General features: G+C 33.0%; 1 protein-coding gene across 4 annotated transcripts in view; it reads left to right on the top strand.

The window, feature by feature from the left end:
* The window catches only part of CNKSR2 (connector enhancer of kinase suppressor of Ras 2), a 306,470-nt gene that overhangs the window by 184,804 nt on the left and 102,532 nt on the right, over positions 1 to 19,134 (top strand). For all 4 annotated transcript variants that reach the window (XM_047075991.1, XM_047075992.1, XM_047075993.1 and 1 more), the window contains 2 exons: positions 6,615 to 6,748; positions 11,675 to 11,886. In XM_047075991.1, the coding sequence (XP_046931947.1) occupies positions 6,615 to 6,748; positions 11,675 to 11,886 (346 nt within the window). The remainder of the gene's footprint in view (positions 1 to 6,614; positions 6,749 to 11,674; positions 11,887 to 19,134) is intronic.

A 19,134-nucleotide genomic window follows, 5' to 3' on the forward strand; every position in this document is an offset into this window, starting at 1 on the left:
GTAGGTGGTGTCATTTTCTTCTTACAAGAGATGCATGGGAGAATTAACTGGATACTACCAAGAATGTTGATTGAAATCATCACTGAGAATCAGCATTTTTAAAACCATTAAAGAACCCAGCTTTTTTGGTAGGAATGCATCTCAAATGATCACTATAATTAGTGTTGGAATTCAACATACTGCTAAAGGTTTCATTAAACACATTTTTATAAGAAATATCAAGCTGTATCATTAGAATTATGTTCCTAAACTGCATATTGATCCATAAATCTCATATATCCATGTGGTAGTTTTCTTGTGTGGTTTTGTGCTTTTCATTTAAAATTTTATTGCTTAGCATTACCTTGATGCCATTTTTACAGGATATTTAACTTTGAGCAGAAAAAGAAATGGAAAGCAAATAGTCATAACAGTCGATTTTGTCTATCAACTGGTGTAACACCTGAAGAACACTTAATTGATTGTGTTACATTTCAAATACCTACAGATATGAATAGTTAAACTCATTCTGTAAAAACAGAAACATGAGAAATAATAAAATTTATTTTAATATCAAAGTTATGGGTCAGGGTGACTGAAAAATCCATTACTAACAAAATTTATGTTTCTGAGAGTTTTGTTTTAAAAGCATTTTTTGAAGAGGAAGATAACCAATATTAGGTATGACACTAAAGAAAAAAATAAATCTTAACTGAAAATGTAATTGTGCTGACTGAGAGGCAGAAACAATTATATGTTTTACATGCTCAAATTAGTAAATAGCTGCAAGCAATTGTCACATCAAATTTTTGGTCAGCAGTGTTTAAGCAAATTAATTAAAGTATCTAAATGACATTTGTGTTTTTCAGCCAAATGCTTTCAAGTGTTACACTGACTACAAATGATCACCTAAAATGCAAAAATTATTTTTTATTTTCTTTATTCTTAACTTTTTTATTCTTTAATTAATATTCTAAAAATGATGCTTACTGTAATTTGAAAAAATTGGAAGTCCAGTTTTAATGTTGCAGTATTAACTATGCCAATAAGTCTGGACAGCACAAGAGTAAATACAGTCGTAGTAGTCCCAGTACAATGTGCAAAACATGATGACTCAGTGGATAAAGCCATTTTGTAGTGTGACTGTGAAGTCTATATTTCTTGTATATCTTGTATTTTTAAACCTATACAGATATGGTTTCCTGATCACATTAATGGTCAGGAAAAAATGTTTGTTTTTTTGGTGGTCTTATAGGAAAGGAAAGATTACGTGCTTATAAAAGAAGACTTAAATCTTTTGTATTTATGAATTTAGATCCTAGAAAAAACTGTGAAAACACGGAGTAGGAGAATTTAAATACATGCATTTCCTTTGCTTAGACTTCCTTCAGATAAGTTACTACTTAAAAAAATTTTCCCAGGGAAAAGTATGCCCCAAATTTTCCAAATTATATCTAGCATTTTTTATATGGTCAAGAAACATGTATGCATTGTCTTGCCTCCCAAAATCCAGCATACATTTTCTCTGGAGTGTTTAGATGATTAAGAACAGAGTTGCTAACATAAACAATATTCTGGTACTTATGTTGGTAATTATAATAAAAATGTGTTTGAACTGAGCAAGGACTTGTGTGAATGTTCTGTGCTAGAATAATGGGGTATTGTGATCCCTCTGAGTCTGTGCTTATTCCCAAGAGTGAATAAAATAAATGGCCAGGTTTTATACTTGATGTAATCATGCATATTTCAATGGGTCTGTTCCCCCCGAAAGGCAAAGCAAGCTCTTTGTGATCTTTGCAGTAGTGAATTTTAGACGTAACCACATAATGTGTAACACACTGTTTTAATCTTTAATGCTGGGGCTGTCTTTATGTCACTGGTATCATTCAAGACTTTCTATAGCTCTATGAAAGCCAGGTCACTTACCAGTAAATTAAGATAAGCTTGCCACAAGTTGTTAAAATGAAAAATGTTTCAAGTAAAACCTCAATGTAAAATGTAGTTTAAGTATGGAAGTTCTTTTCTCATAATCTTTAAGACCGTAGGGGTTTCAGAGGTATACCTTCCAGATGTGCTCACGTGTTAGAATTGGGGACACAAGGGAAAGACCTGAGCCATCAGAGGATTTAAAATGAGATCTCAGTGATCCCTTACAAAGGCCGAAAACTTTATTTTACATTAATCACAATCTTTCATATGCTTTTTAAACTGGATGAGTAGGGTATTATTACTAAAGTCATCACACATGGTTCAGAGGAAGATTTGTGCCGTACCATATTGTAGGATACAATTTGAAAGTATTTTATGTAGTTCAAACTGACAATATGAAAAAATGCACGTATGTCTTACCTAGTAGATTTCTAGTAGTAGTCCTGTTGATGTAGCAAGTTATCAGTAATTGACTTAAGTTTATCAATGTATATTTAAAGAGATGCATATGATCATTTTATTTAGAACCTGGATATTTTAAGAGATGTATGCCTGTGCCCCCACATATCTATCAGAGTTGTTTTAGCAGAGTAATGACATACATGCAAATGCCTCTTCCCTTCTGGAGCCTCACTGGATCTGTGAAAGGAGAGCTTTAGGTCAGTAGGACCATTTATATATGAAAACTAAATATTTTGGCAAGACTCTTCCAGGAAATAAACCTGTTTGCATAGAATCCAAAATGGATCCATATCATACTTGATTACATACTGTAGTTGACCAAGTTATACAGAAGCTTCATGCTTACTTGAGTAACAAGATGCAGCCTTAAAATAACCTTGTATTTAAATGATGATAATTCTTAATTATCTTTCCATATTTTGCCAATATAGACAAAGTAGCAAAGTAGCAAAATGGTAAGATAAAAAATATTACCCTTTATTTCTACTTTTTGCCTTAAATTGGAAATTCTTCTTAGTGCAGTGGTAACTGCTCTTTTACAATGTTATGAACAATTATTGAAAGGAAATTTTGTCAAGATGGGAGAAGCTATCTTTCTGCATTTTCATGCCAACATATTTGGATATTTTTCCTGAAACTAAGAAATATGTATATTAAAATTTGAATTGGATGCCGAGAGAAGTCCTTTTTTGATCTGAGGGAAGCTGTATTTGTCACTTTTTGGGTATTTTCACACACTTAAATTGTTATTGGTGGTGGTTGTAATTTTAATGCCACTTGTTACAACTAGGAATTTCTTGCTGGTGATTTCAGCTAATAGCATCATTTATTCTGCACTTGATTTAGTCAAATTCTGCCTATCTTTCTAATGCTCTTTAATGCCTTTTTTTCATTCTTTTAGTCATTTAATTTGGTATTCTTTCAGTTCTTGTTCAAAGGTAGAAAAATTTTTAAGAGATTATAATTTTAAATTATCACAAAGACGTCCTCTTCGGTTAAGTAGCTATTGCCATTTTCCCATGAAGTTTCTATTTTACCATACTTTATTTTCTCACTGCTTAATGTGTATTTTTTAAAATAAGATTCTCAAAAACAATGTTTACTTTTTTAGTGTGGATTAGCTTGACATAAGTAACACAATGAATAGACAAAAATATGCCAAATATATTTAATCTTTACTGTGTGTTTCATTTGGTACAAAGCATTCTGATTATCCAGATGATATCTGCATGATAAGCCATTTGAAATGTTTTCTATGATTTATCAGTTAATACAATAACTAGCCAATTGAATTGAACAATAGGATTAACTAATTTCCATTTTCTTTGAAAGAATAAGTTGTGTTTTTTTAACCAATTCAATTTATTGAACCAGCTGGCACAATCAAACCTGTTATCCATTTAAAGTTATTTAAGAGTCTTTCTTCTGTGTATTTGCTAATTTAGCTAATCATGCTAACTGATGATATTAATAGCAACTCTTTCCTGAAAATAGAAACCTAGAGAAAATAGCAATTTGAAGGAAGCTGACAAGGCTAATATTTAAGTTTACTGGAAGGGGAAAGGCACAAGTACCCTAAATAATCCTGGTAATAATTTGGATAGAATCCTAGTAGTAGTCTAGGCAAAATAAAATATTCTGTTCATATTTACCTCACACTTCACGGCTATTTAAAATATACTTGTAACCACTATTGTTTCTCCTTTGTTCCTTCCATTTTTCCTTTCTTCCTCTTTGTTTGAGGAAGGCAGAGATAGGTACTAACCAAGAAAGATTATCTTTAGTTCTATTGATGGTAAAATAAAAGGAGAGAGAGGTCTTCAGAATAGAAATAGTGACCCTAAAACAAAAGAAAAAGAATAAAAATTTATTAAATTATTTTTTAATTGTTTGTGTTTTTAGAACTTGTTTTTAATTTCACTTGCAGTATTAGAATATTTTTTTTTATATATGAAGTTTATTGACAAATTGGTTTCCATACAACACCCAGTGCTCATCCCAAAAGGTGCCCTCCTCAATACCCATCACCCACCCGCCCCTCCCTCCCACCCCCCATCAACCCTCAGTTTGTTCTCAGTTTTTAACAGTCTCTTATGCTTTGGCTCTCTCCCACTCTAACGTCCTTTTTTTTTTTTTTTTTCCTTCCCCTCCCCCATGGGTTCCTGTTAAGTTTCTCAGGATCCACATAAGAGTGAAACCATATGGTATCTGTCTTTCTCTGTATGGCTTATTTCACTTAGCATCACACTCTCCAGTTCCATCCACGTTGCTACAAAAGGCCATATTTCATTTTAAAATAAAAGATAGTAGAGCATTTAAAAAGCATACTGAATATACGTTTTTCTCTCACAGTACATCTGTTAGACAGTTTTGGAAAGTAATGCACTGAATAATGGGGTTTTCTTTTTATTTCTATAATAATGAAACTTAGTCAGACTTTTTTTATGTCATCTGTATTTAATACCAAGATGTCCTGATGAAAAGCAGTTATAGTCATATCACAGTGACTATATATATAGTGTGTCTAAAGACTTATCTAAAGAACCTATCATTAATTCAAAGATCTATTGTAGAGGTATCACTAGAAACAATACAATTCTTCATTTCCTCAGGCTTCATGGTGTTCATCCATACAAATGATTCTTGATTGCCTATATAATCTAATAATTTCCCACTGCCAAGATTTTTGTTTCTAAAAGACACATATAATTTAAGTGGACAGTATTTCAAAATCAGCATAGTTAAACATAAGTCTACTGCATACTTTCATAATATTTCAAAATTCCTAAACATGTAAAATATCTGACTTTTTTTTACATCATAGAAGATAGAATATTGTAGAGTCCCCAGATAAGTTATCAATTTTTTTCCCTTCTCTCTCTCTTTAATTTCTATTTCACATAGATTAAAACTTAACCGTCATTTTGGCAGGATGTGTGATTTCAACCTGTTAAGGTGAGCTGTGTAATAAGGAAGGTCAAAAACTGTGAACTGAATCATAAACTATGTAGCCTTCCCCAGTGGCCTACATTGTACATTGTATTTATGCTTGTTTTTTGAACATTTTGCTTATCTGTACAAAAGCATTGTCACAATATTAAATAGTTGTAATATGCCATTTTGTCCAGCAATACATGTTAAAGTAATAGAACTGCGGGTCTATATAGATTTGCTAAAAGTGTTTTCATATTGGCTAAAATGGCAACATCTTGTCATGTGAAGATACAGTTCATTTTGTGATCATTACGTTTGTGTTTGCAATTGCACCAAAATTCTTATTTTTATTGTTATTGTATACATAGCTAATCAGTAAGATCTGTAAGATAAACATGAAAATTTGTGAATTTTAGTCTCACTTTAGAATGATTTTTTGATCCACAAGATCATTTTCAAATGCTGTGAAGCTTAGAATTGGGAGTGGTCTTAAGTTAATGCATCCTGATGTATCACTTTATTCAGTATACATGCTATCTTAATTTTTAAAAGTATTTAATACTTAAGCAGGCATGAAAATGGAATCTATAGATCTGTATCTAAACATTATTTAAACAGTGACAAATGTGTGTACCTCTGAAGGATGAAACGATTGTGTTCCACTAGTCACCATACTTTTGAAGATGTACCATAAATGACCTTGAGAGGACAGTTCATTGTGTTTATATTTAAAAAAACAAAATACAAAAAAAGAAAGTATTTTCTTGTATTGGCCTTTCATCCTCCATTTTTGTAACCTTTTCTGAGAATGTGTGACATTCTGCTAACTAAAGAGTATGGTGTATCTTTTTGGGAAAAAAAATGAAATATCTTTCTTGTATATCAGTCAGGATGTGAGTGAGCTAATTCTTTTGAAAGTTCCTCTTTATTATCTTTCTTTCAAAGGTGGGATTCCAACAAAGCAAATTTGATTTAAATAAGTTTCTGACTATAAAACAAATCTTACCATTATGAAACACTGCATGGTGCTTTTACCTTATAAATAGCTTTTACGTTGTTATGCCGTAGAATAAGGTGAGTTGAGAACTAAGTGAAGCCTCTAAAATAATAAATTCCTTGTTTTTGGACATTCAGAGGAATATCGATGTGCTAAATAACGTGCTTCTTGATTTCAGCCAAGTTCAGAAACTTTGCAGAAATAGATAATTTTAAAATGATAACTATATGTCGTTGTTGTTGTTGTTGTTGTTGTTGTTGTTGTTTTGTGTGTTGTTTGTGTGTGTATGTATTTTCTTTTTCATTTTAACCAGCCTCTTATACCTAGAAGTCCCACAAGCAGCGTTGCCACGCCTTCCAGCACCATCAGTACACCAACTAAAAGAGACAGTTCTGCTCTCCAGGATCTCTACATCCCCCCTCCTCCTGCAGAACCATATATTCCCAGGTACAGTACCAACTATCATGTTGCTGTGAGCAACTTCTATCCAGAGACTAACCTAACCGTATGTAAACTGTGAAGTAAATTCTCAGGGAACACCTTGAATATTTTCGTAGATAGGAATTCTGAACACATTCTGGAAAATTGTTGCATTGTAGAGAATGCATTTTGGTTAATAATAATAATAATAATAACTAATCTGTATTAAACACTATGCATTAAATATCTCATAAACATGTCATATGATAGAAAACAATAGGAAAGTAATGTTAAATAACAATTAGGATTATTTTAATAAGGAAGGAATAAGCGAGGGTCTTTAGCTAAGAAGCCCCAGGAAATCTCAAGTTACTTTGAAGCATTTCATACATTTTTTTTTCTAAAAGAGAAAGTTACAGATAACTTTTATGCCCTCTTAAATGTATGCAGTGAGGGAACTTTTGGTGGAGGGAGATAGATGATGAGAAGGGAGAATATTGTTTCCCCTAATACTTATGTATCTACAGTTTCTACCTGATCAGTTCATTAATGTTTCTTTTTTTTTTTTTTTTTAAATGACTGACAAGCTGGGCGTGTTGTTTTTAAATTTTTTTTTTCAACGTTTATTTATTTTTGGGACAGAGAGAGACAGAGCATGAACGGGGAAGGGGCAGAGAGAGAGGGAGACACAGAGTCGGAAACAGGCTCCAGGCTCTGAGCCATCAGCCCAGAGCCTGACGCGGGGCTCGAACTCACGGACCACGAGATCGTGACCTGGCTGAAGTCGGACGCTCAACCGACTGCGCCACCCAGGCACCCCAGTTCATTAATGTTTCTATCAGGAAGTAGAGACAATTTGCAAGAGAATGAATTGCCTTTAAAGTCTGTTTTCTAGATTTCTTGAGGCTATATCTCCATTTCATTTCCAGATTTCTATTTGAAATTCCTGGCGGGTGTGAAAGAATACAACTTTGTGCCATAATGCATTCAGTCCAAAAGCATTCTGATACCCAGTCTCATGGAATACAAAAATTATGGAAAGGGGCCCACACTAAATGGGGATAATTATTACCAATCACAAAGAATTTGGTTCCATTTTTAAATTAGTTGTGCAGTCATTCAAAAACAGTAGATTAAGGTCTCTTATTTTCAAGCCACACTTAATATTAAATTTCTTCAGTATATAAAAGAGCTGAAATCTCTTGTGTTAATTAATTTTCATCATTCTTTAGGGCACCTAATGTTTCATTCTCTAAGATATGATGGCACTGACATTTTATGATTTAAATGCTACATGACAATATGGTGTGTCTGCAAATACTATATAGTCTGGTAATAAAACTGTAGTCCATTTTATAAACATTTTAGTTTTTAATTTTTAGAATTAAATGTAGCTGTGGGAACATGGTTTATGAGAAGATTTAACTTACTGAGCTGTCATTTCACAAATCTTTCAAGTATATAATTTATAGTCCTATGTTAAATTTATAATCAGATGTACAGATTCATTTGATATCCTAGTCAAACGCAAGTTGCATTTTAATTCTATTAAGATAGTGTCAGACTTTCTGAATATTCCTGCATGAGGAGCAATAAAAATATGTGTTTTGAATAGTGACTTTTTTGGTTTGTTTCCATTTTAATTGGAAAAATTTTTAATTTCAGTGCAAATGATTATTTAAGAGACCTTATTCCAAGGGCTACGTGTACAGATAAACATCAGAAAATTATTTTTATCAAATCTCTGCAGTTTTTTCATGCTTTTTCCTTTTCTTTTGAGTAGGGAGGAACTTATGATAAAGAAAATATTTCCTAGACGTAAAATATTTAAAATACGCTTCAGAAGACAAGAATAAAGTAATTGGGTTCTGTCCTCTCAGTGTGGTGGCCTTATGATTATGGCAATGTATTGAGACCAATGAAAAGTTTGAACATGCTATTTAAAAATACTTAAAAATATAAGAAGTTCAAGTATCAACATGGTGGTATTTGTTTTATCAGTATTGCTTCATACTTTTCAGGAAAATTCATAATTAGAGGTGTTATCTCACTTTAGTGAGATTGATTCTTAGTCTAGTGTATAATTTAATGGAATATTCTAACTATATTTTGAGTCAAATTATTAGTTATCCAAGTTACACAATAGTTTGATATAGCACAATCAGAACAATGCATGCATCAGAGTCCCTTTTTACACCAGCCTGTATAAATTATCTGCATTTTCTGGTTTGACTTGAAGTTGTGGCCATAAAACTGTTGCAGTTGTCATTCTTTCCATAGATACAGCCCCAGAACTTTTGTCCCATTTTCTCATTTTGATGTTTAATGTGGTTCACCTAATGTAACTCATCTGAACATTTGTTTCTTCATATAGTAAAAAATTTTGTTTATGTAGGATAGGCATTTTAGTGTTAATTTAATTGTAAATAATAAAAGCTTTCTCATCTTAAAACCAAAAAATACATAAAAATGTCAGGGCTAGCTGTCAAGTTACATAGAATTTTTTTCATGTAATTACCATTCTTTAAACACATTTATTCCAGAAGAAGTACCTTTTTCTCTGAAAGACACTCATGTATGTAGAGTGAGTGAAAATTCATCAGTTTTTTATTATATGTCTTGTGACTATATGCAGTTTCATTTTCATAGTATATACTGCATTACATACTTAACCAAATTTCTTTTTCTATGATAAAAATCAAGAATTTGTAGGTCTTTGCACAACTCTGAAGTTTAAGCACTAATTTCTCTCATTAATTTTACTCTGAGCCATTAAATGTAAAGAAAGTCCACTAAAGCAGTGTTCTGAATTTTCATCCATTTCCTTAAATCCTTTTCAGAGTAAAAGTGTAGATTTATTACATACATAACATTAAGAAAAGTTTTCCTTCAATCTGTACAGCAGAACGAATTAATACATTGAGTTATTCAGGGACTCACGATGTAAGTACATACATACAAGCACACATACAGAGATACACACACAAATGGGCACATACTTTATATACGCAATGCATGTATTCATTCTACTGCAAAAATTGTTTTTGGTGCATACATTTCTTAACTCAGCTTTATTTGTATTCGTTTCATATATACATGCTTAATAAATCTTCCTTGTTGGTATGAGTCCCTCCTTTCATATCATTACAGAGTAAATAATACCAGCCCTTCCAATTTTCTGCCACTGGAATATCCATATAAATAGAGCATGGTGAGTTAACTAGGGCTGAATCACCTTCTGATCTCAGCTGCATTAACATTCACGTAACAGGCCTGATAGAAATGTCTGCCCATTTATAGATAGGCAAAACCTTAATCCAGTGCCACGAGTTCGTTAGGGCTATTTTCAAGCTAATTGCAGTGTCAATAAAATTCTATCTGCATTTTTTTAATATGCTTTCTTCATGTTGCCTAAGACCTAGCTATCCAGTTACAACTTTGCAATAAGCAATACTTTTATTTTTAAAAGTAGAAGAGTGAATTAGCAATGTAAATGACAATCGCAACTTCAGATGAGTTAAATACATGGGACAGCTTGCTGATTCAGTTAGTCTTGACAATAATATTATTCTACTTTTGATATATTTCAAATACTGGGAATGTAGTTCTCATTTGGAGAGACCTAATCTAGACATTGCCATATACCTACGGAAGTGTACTGTACCATAGTATGAAAGTATGGAAGTATAGTGTTCTTGTTGAAACATAACTCATATTTTTGAATTGACATTAGATTTATAAGCTCATCACCATTTTATAAGACATAGTGTAAATTAAAATTTTGTTCTTTTTATCTTTCTTGTTATAATTTACTTTATTCTATTGATTTAAGATTTCAGTCTTGGTACTTAACATAAAATTAATTTTTTTTAGTATTCATGGCACTGTTCAGTGTAGAACTGGAAACAATTAAGAAGTAGTAGGAAATAAAATTAATGACCTTCAAGAGAAGAAAATATTGCATTTACATTCATAGCTGTGTTCTAGAAGACAGGCTTTTCTAACAAAGAGTTCATAGCTAGTCAGTGAAACATCATAAAATAAACAAGGTTCAATTTAGCCCATCCTAATGGAGTATTTCTACCAAAATACCACTCATAAGGGGCCCAATTGCCTGGACTGTGTAATACTATATGTCAGTAACAGTTTTAGGGATCCCATAAATTATTGTATTTTTCTATTTTAGAATACTATAGAAAAAAATCACCTTGCCATCATCTTAAATTCCATATTTTATCAGGTTTCTCTACTCTCTTTTCACAAGAAATGTTGCTGATGTGTAATGAAATTTTGATCTATCCATTTAGAATTAGTTCTGTGAATTTATATGTTTACTATTAAATGAGATGCATAGAGTTTAAATACTCTAAGTAATTCTTTTCAGTAAGGTTTATTTTAAATTAATAACAAGCTGTTTGAAATTCTTACAGTATCAGTTTATATCATGTTAATTTGGTTCTTAAGGCTGCAAATATTGTTACAGAGGTGATAGTTCTTAAACACATCTTTGTTTTTAAGCAGTGCTAATGTTACTATGATAATGTTACTAGTTACAGTGGCAGAAGACAGCTATGTTGTTAGCAATGTTTACCTTATACCTACTGTCTTGAGCCCTAAAAGTAATTTATGTGCCAAGATGATTTTCTTTATATGACATAGTACAGTGAAAATGGACAAGAGCACGAGTTAGAAGATCCATGGCCCATGTCTAGCATTGTCCTTTATTAGCTGTGTGACCTTTAGGCAAGTCATTTAACCTCTCTGATCCTCAGCATTTATTTTCTTGCAGTATAGCAATAATTAAAAACTGCCCTAGAAGCCTCAAAGAAAGTTTGGAAAGATTAGAGGACACATTGTATGGAAAGGATATGACTACTTTTTTAGACCCTCTCTGCCATTTTACCACCCTAACACTTCCCTACATTCTTCTCCTTTACATTTCCCTATTTTTAGGGATGAAAAAGGAAACCTTCCTTGTGAAGACCTCAGAGGACATATGGTTGGCAAGCCGGTGCATAAGGGATCTGAATCACCAAATTCATTTCTGGATCAGGAATATCGAAAGAGGTTTAATATTGTTGAGGAAGATACTGTCTTGTATTGCTATGAATATGAAAAAGGAAGATCCAGTAGTCAAGGAAGACGAGAAAGCACCCCGACTTATGGTAAGAGTTCTTTTCTTACACTGACATAAGAACATATGTCTCATATGAGAACTTCTACTTCTTTTCATAGACTTTTGGTTTATGAAAATTACTTGATTTACCTGATAGCTTTTGAATCTTTATAATTGATCTGTGCCTGTCATGTGCTTCTAATGGAATTACATTGATGTGCTTCTAATGTGCTTCTAATGCAACAATACGAAGCATGACATTAAACAGTATTCTAAAATTTCCAAAGATAGGTAAGAGCAATAAGTAGCATTTTAGCTCTTTAATGATTTATGGAAACCCTTTTGAATCACATGTAATTTTTATCATGTCAGATTTTGCCAAACTGGAATCATTCAAGGATTATTTTTTTTCGATGAATGCTTCCTACTAACATTACTTATATAATAGCTTGCTATGTGTTCTGCACCTGTGAGCACTACTATATTAAAAAGGGGTCACACACTGTCCAGGGCCTGGCCCTTCAGGAGGTGTTTTTGGAATGTGTTGTGTACTCTCTGTTGTGACTCTGGTTGCTTTAGCTCCCTACTTGTAGTGGTGGTTGGGACCTTCCAGGAGGTGTGCTCTGACTTGTTCATTGAAATAACCCTGGAAAAAATTTTAACATGACTTATATAAAATAAACTCCTTATTCCTCAGGGATTAAAAACTCTTTAGATATACATTCTGGGGAAAATCTCACCTCAATTTTTGTTTTTTCTAAGAAGTTAGAAAATTTGAATGAAGTGGATTCTAACTAGGAAGTACACACCATATTTAAATCAGAGATGGCCTTACAGTTACAACATACCTAGCATTTTTCATCTTTGACTTCTGTTTTCCCATGCATGACCAAGAAAGCAACCTGGTCACACATGCTTTCACTTGATACATTGTATCTGAAAGATTTGCATATAAGGCTGCCTAAAGTTAAAATAGTAAAGCTATGATCCTATTCCAAGAAAGAATGGACTTATTTGGAACTCTGTGCTCCTCATTTTCTAGTTTTCAAACTAATCATTTTTAGTGAGGAGCATAGCGAAGGGGAAAGATAGGATCCTTGATGATTAATACAGATGAATAATGGGAGCTGAGCAGAAGGAAGGTTGTTTTAACTTTTTTTTCCACTGGCCCTCCTTACTTGCCCAGCATGGCCATATGCCTCCCTCCTGTGGTCCCAAATGATTAGTCATCATGTACCTTACTACACATGCCTTATTTCCTTACAGCTCTTTGGTAATAATTATATATGAGAAATTTTACTCAAAATGGTCCTAAAAAATAGGAACCATACTTACTTTACTTTGTGTTATTCTCTGTACATGTGCTTTTTTATCATAATAATAAGTAATGATATTTTTTAGCATAGCTCCTCAATTATACCATTCTGGTGGCAATTATTTTGAACTGTCATAATTTGAAGGTATTTGCACCGTTGCTTTCCTCCCCTATTATACTATAAACCTCTGCAGTAGAGAGCAGTGTAGAGGCCTGACATCTTTGTTATCCCTACCCCTGCTTTATAACATAAGATCTTTATTTTTATTCATTCATTCCACAAATACTTATTGACTGCCTGTTATTGGATAAGCAGTAATGTATATCAACTCTTTTTTTCTGTCTTAGAATTCTCTGGCTATTTTCTGCTTATTTTGAAGTATGATTAGAATTTTAAAGGGGAAATTATAGTCACCAGATGAAGCTGATTACTGATAGCTTTATAAAAAATTGGTTACTTGGTTCTTACTTGAATGGGTATGAATTGTTAGTCTCTTCAGGCTACAGTTTAAACCACCTAGTGTCATCATGTTCACAAATCCTCTCTCTCCCAATAAAATAAAATACTGTTTAAATTTTAGAAAATTTAGATATCTTACAGATATTTGATATATTTTTATAAACAACTTAGGAGAAAAGAAATGTATATATGCCCAAAAGATTGATACAAAGTAAAAAAAAAAAAGTCTTTTACTTTTGATCCAGAATTTTTTTTAACTTTCCAACATGAAATATAATCTGAACCTTCAGTGGAGATTCTTACAGATATATTTCAGTGAAGATCTTCTAGCACAGCCTGTAGGTTGCTCCAGATCACTAGCGGTTTAATGTATTAAAACATTTTTAAAATCAGATTGTAAATAATAAATTCTACCTGTCACACACATGAATTTGTGTCCTTAATTTTTCCAAAGATTAATTTTTTTCTTAACTCATTCAGCTAATATTTGTTGTGTACATAAAGTCATCCAGTCACTGGGGATTCAAAGGTGAATAAAACATAAATTTTCCCTGGAAGGCATTCATAACCTAGAGGGAAGAAACAAATAAAGAGATGTGTTGGAATCACTTTAGGAAAGTAGGAAAATGTGAGCAAAGTAATACCTATAGCCCAGGAGCTGAAAAGTGACACGCTGTTTTAAATGATGAATAGTCATCCTCTATGGTTTCTAAATGTTAGTTATCCCCACCAAATACCTGGCAGCTTCTCAAACATAGGTCTGAGATCTGAGGGTTCATATAAATCTCTCAGCCCAGACCCTGATGTTTCCAGTACAAATTACTCCAAAACTTTATAAGCAATTATCAATAACTTCTTTATTTAACCTATAAGGTGGTCCCATTGCATACACTCACAAGTGTGACAGTATTTCCTTAGATTTAAAAAGTAATGATAATAAAAATACATGATTCTGCTGAAGTACATTGCAAAAAAACATACAGTACAAAAAAGTTCATATTTTATATTTTCTGGAAATGACCGTAATTTCACGTGTTAGCACTTGTATGATACCTTAAAATGTAATGAATAAGTCCTTCAGGCTTACAGTGCTCAACTTAGTTGTTAGTCGCAAATACCCTTATCTTGAAGTATGTGAGCTTAGCCACCATTCTTTCCTATTAACTCCCCAGATTACCTGTTTATTCAAGAAGGTTTAGAGTTAACGTTGTAAGAGTATAGATAGGATTTTGAGAAGCAAAGAAGAAACATGATTCAGTTATTATTATGTGCTTCTGGTTAAATATGTATATACTTGTCACATTCTCTTAGTGCGTTCATATTTTAAAGTTAGATATATAAGGGGCCCCTGGGTGGCTCAGGTTGGTTAAGTGTCTGACTCTTGATTTCCACTCAGGTCATGATCTCATATTTTCTGAAATTCGGGCTCCACCTTGGGCTCTGCTTGCTTGCTCGCTCTCTCTCACACACAAAGTAAATAAATAAACTTTAAAAAATAAGTAATAAAGTTAGATACATAAGAAAAAAATATTTAGGGAAACTGTTTTTGGACAGTGACAAAGAAAAGATGTAAAGAAAAATGCCTGAAAATATCCTAATTGTGGGCTTTAAAAGACATTTTTAATGAAGGTTCTCATTTTATATTGTAGACCTACTAGTTGTTGCTACGAGTGAGTTTAAAAAAAGAACAATTATTTGCTCTAAGCTATCAGACAAGTATAATATGGATAGACAGTGGATGGCCCTTCTGGAAATAAGTAAATAATATTTATATATGCCAGGCACTGTTCTAGACATTTAAAAGGCATTGACCCATTTAATCCTTACAATAACCCACTGAGGTAGTTGCTAACAGAATCCTTATTTTACTGATGGGTTAAGTAACTTACCTAACTAGTAAGTGGTAGAGCCTGGATTAAGTACCCATGGATATTTGTGGACTCTGTTAGTGATACTAGCTAACTAAATGTGATGAAAGTAATTTGCTAAATTATAGAGAAATAATTTTCACAAATTGTATTATTGCTTCCAAATCCAAGCATTTGATTTCAGGCAAGCAAAAGTAGGTCTGATTTTGTATGTGCTGTTTATGCTTGTATATGCTGTTTAATATTTAGTGGCACTAAAGTAAACATGTTTTTACCAAGACATGGACCTGACAGACCTTAGGAAAAGGTAGCTAAATTGAGGGGTAAAATTAGTAACAATGTGTTATGTCCTTTTTAAATCAGAGAAAATAAAATAGGTTTTACTTTGCTAAAAAGATAGATCAGAATAATTTCTGGAAACATGGAGACAGTAGGGGAAGCAGCCTAGATAACTGGTTACTAACCTTGGCTGTATCATCAGCCCTACTTGGCAATGCTGTCTTTTATCTAATTACTCTAGTGTGAGCTTGGGGATGTTGGTCTCAATTTTCTCCTTGGTTAAATGAAGATGATAATACCTGCCTCATAGACTTTTTGTGAGAATTTAATGACAGTGCATTGTAAGTTGCCTAGAAAGTGCCTAGCATGTGCTAGGTATTTATTTTCATTGTTGTCACTGTTGCATAGAAGCTTTAATATTGTGAAGAGAATAGATGTTAAGTATTCTCACCCCACAGGAAAAAAAAAGAGTAACTATGTGAAGTGATAGATGTGTTAAAATAGCTTGATTATGGTAATCATTTCAAAATTCTATGTATATCAAATCATCATGTTGTATACCTTAAATATATACTATTTTTATTTGTCAATTATACCTCAATAAAGGTGGAGAAAAAACAAAATAACTTAAAGATCCCAACAAGTAAATAATAATATCAGACATTTGAAATTATTTGAAGAATAAGATGGGGTGAATAAACAGTTCAATTTTAAAAAGAAACTTTAATGAGAAAATTAAAAGAAGGGAAAAGAGGACAGCATTAAATCACTTTAACTGTTTTGTCTCATCTGCTCATGCTTCAAAGGCAAAGGTTCAAATTTGATGAGATCATTTGCTTGGCAACTTTTCAGAATGGTAATAATCCCCATCAGCTTTCCCTTTCACTCTTCAAGACTCTTTGCCCTTGCTATTCCATCATACCACATTCCTATGCATAGAAATCTGCTGAAAGGTAGTCACAGTTGGCTGAGGCTCTTTGTGGCTGTGGCACATTTTATAATATGTGGCATATTTTATAATATGTGCCATATAAAATGTGGCATATTTTATAATAATAGGAGGAAAACATATTTTTTACAATAATATCACATAATAGTATTGGCTTGAAGGAATCTAGACCTTTTCTGACTTACTGAGAATCCAGGACCTCACTAAAAAAAACACATGAATGAGTGTAAAGCTGTTATTTTAGAAATGCTCCTCATAAATGTTATTTGTACACATTGTGCATTGAGGAAAATTAATTTCTGTTACATACCTGCACGTTTTCCATTCAAGTAGTTGGGACAAGAGAAAACTAACTACCATGTCCCTCTTATCCACATAAATAGCAAATGGCTTGAAATGACTTATAATAGCATTGTGAAGGACCTATGGGCAATAACACTATAAACTATTTTATCAGTGTGAGGAAAAGAAATTATTTGTAGGCCCCAGAGTCTTTTGTCATACCTCAACATCATCTTTCTCTTTGTCGTACAACATCATTCCAACTTTTGGCCATTTCAATTATAATTAATAGCACTATTTAAAACATTTCTTGGGTGCCTGGGTGGCTCAGTCGGTTGAGTGTCTGACTCTTGATTTCAGCTCAGATCATGATCTCACAGTCCTGAAATTGAGCCCTGCATCAGGCTCTGTGCTCAGCATGGAGCCTGCTTGGGATTCTCTCTCTCCGACTGTCTCTGCCCTTCCCCCACTCACATGCACATGCTCACACAATCAATCAATCTCTCTCTCTCTCTCTCTCTCTCTCTCTCTCTCTCTCAAAAATAAACAAATATTAAAAAAATAATAATGATAAAATAAATAAAAAATTCCTTAAAGGATCATGTAATACACAATACATTCATACTTGTTTATTTCTGAATACAAGTCTGCTTTTTCCTGTGATTCTCAAATGTAAATTGTCTTTCTAATCAGATAAAAGTTCAGCTGTCATTCATCGGCTATGCTAGAAAGAAAAGAAATTGAGATTCTCACCACAGGAAATGTTTGTGTTTAAGTAAAATGTACCACTTCCAAGGCAGAACTAACCATAGAAATAGAAATTAGTGAATCAAAAATGTAGAAATATGAGATGTATACTCTACTCATAGGAATTCTTACTCCTTTGGACTTAATACAATTCATAAAGACTGCATGTTGATCAGTTTCACAAAATAATTTTCAGTATCAAGCTGATGGTGATAAAGGACCATGTAATGGATAGAAAAGTAGTTCAGCAGTATTTTGAGAGAAATAGAAAATTTTCTGTTCCTAATGTAAAAATCAGAGTAATCTGCAAGGGAAGGCACTCTTCTTTAATTTGTGTAATTTTACAAATAGAAATACCAGAGCATGAGTTTTGATGTCATATAGATCTGAATTTGGTGGTACAGATTGGCCTTTTAATAACTGATTGACCTTGAACTTGAGTCTTAGCTTCACTATGTTTTTTCTTTACCTGTAAAATGGGATAGCAACACTACCTGTGGTATTTTTATGAGGATTAAATGAGATAATGTATGTCTAGTACTTAGTACTCTTCCTGCCACGTGGAAAATGCTCAAGAAATAGTATTTAATGCCATAATATATTACTCCTGCTCATAAATAAAAGTATACCAAAGATTGTCAAGTGCCTTTGGATCAAATTAGCACTTCTTCTTCTCCCTGTGGAGGGATTTAATAAAGGACAACAGGGCTAGAAGTATTTCCTTGGTTTGGTTCCTCTAGCTACCCAATAACTAGCCACTTAAATCCTAGCAATTAAAAGAAATATGAATATGGGGCACCTGGGTGGCTCATTTGGTTAAGCATACGACTCTTGATTTCAGCCAGGTCATGATTTCACCATTCGTGAATCCAGCCCCACATCAGGCTCTGCACTGACAGCATAGAGCCTGCTTGGGATTCTCTTTCTCCCTTTCTCTCTGCCTCTCCCCTGCTTGTGGGTGCTCTCTCTCCCTCTCTCTCTCTCTCCCTTTCTCTCTCTCTGTCTCGCACACCTCTCTCAAAATAAATAAAACAAACTTTTGAAAATTTTTTTCAAAATAAATATGAAAAGAGTTCATCTGTTTCTTTTGGTTTGGTTTTGAAAAGCAGAAGGAAGAGTGTTCAAATAGGTAATAACACTAGAAACTACCCTGATCCAAGCCTTCTTTTAAGTTCCATTATGGAAACCACTAGCTCATACTCTGGGCAGAAGAGCCTGAATATAACCTTACAGCATCAGAATTCTGAAAACAGTTCTGACCCCATACCTTTTTTAAAATTTAAGATTAATTGCTAGGGGAAAAAAGGAGAGAGAGCAAAAATAATATATAAAATAGTTGGAGACTCTTAAAAAAAATTAAACTAGGCAAGAAAAAAAGAATAGCCTGAACAAATTAA

Source organism: Lynx rufus, unplaced genomic scaffold (genome assembly GCF_022079265.1).
Source record: "Lynx rufus isolate CCGP_SWC_20201006 ecotype Redwood Valley unplaced genomic scaffold, mLynRuf1.p SCAF_14, whole genome shotgun sequence".
Lineage (NCBI taxonomy): Eukaryota > Metazoa > Chordata > Mammalia > Carnivora > Felidae > Lynx > Lynx rufus.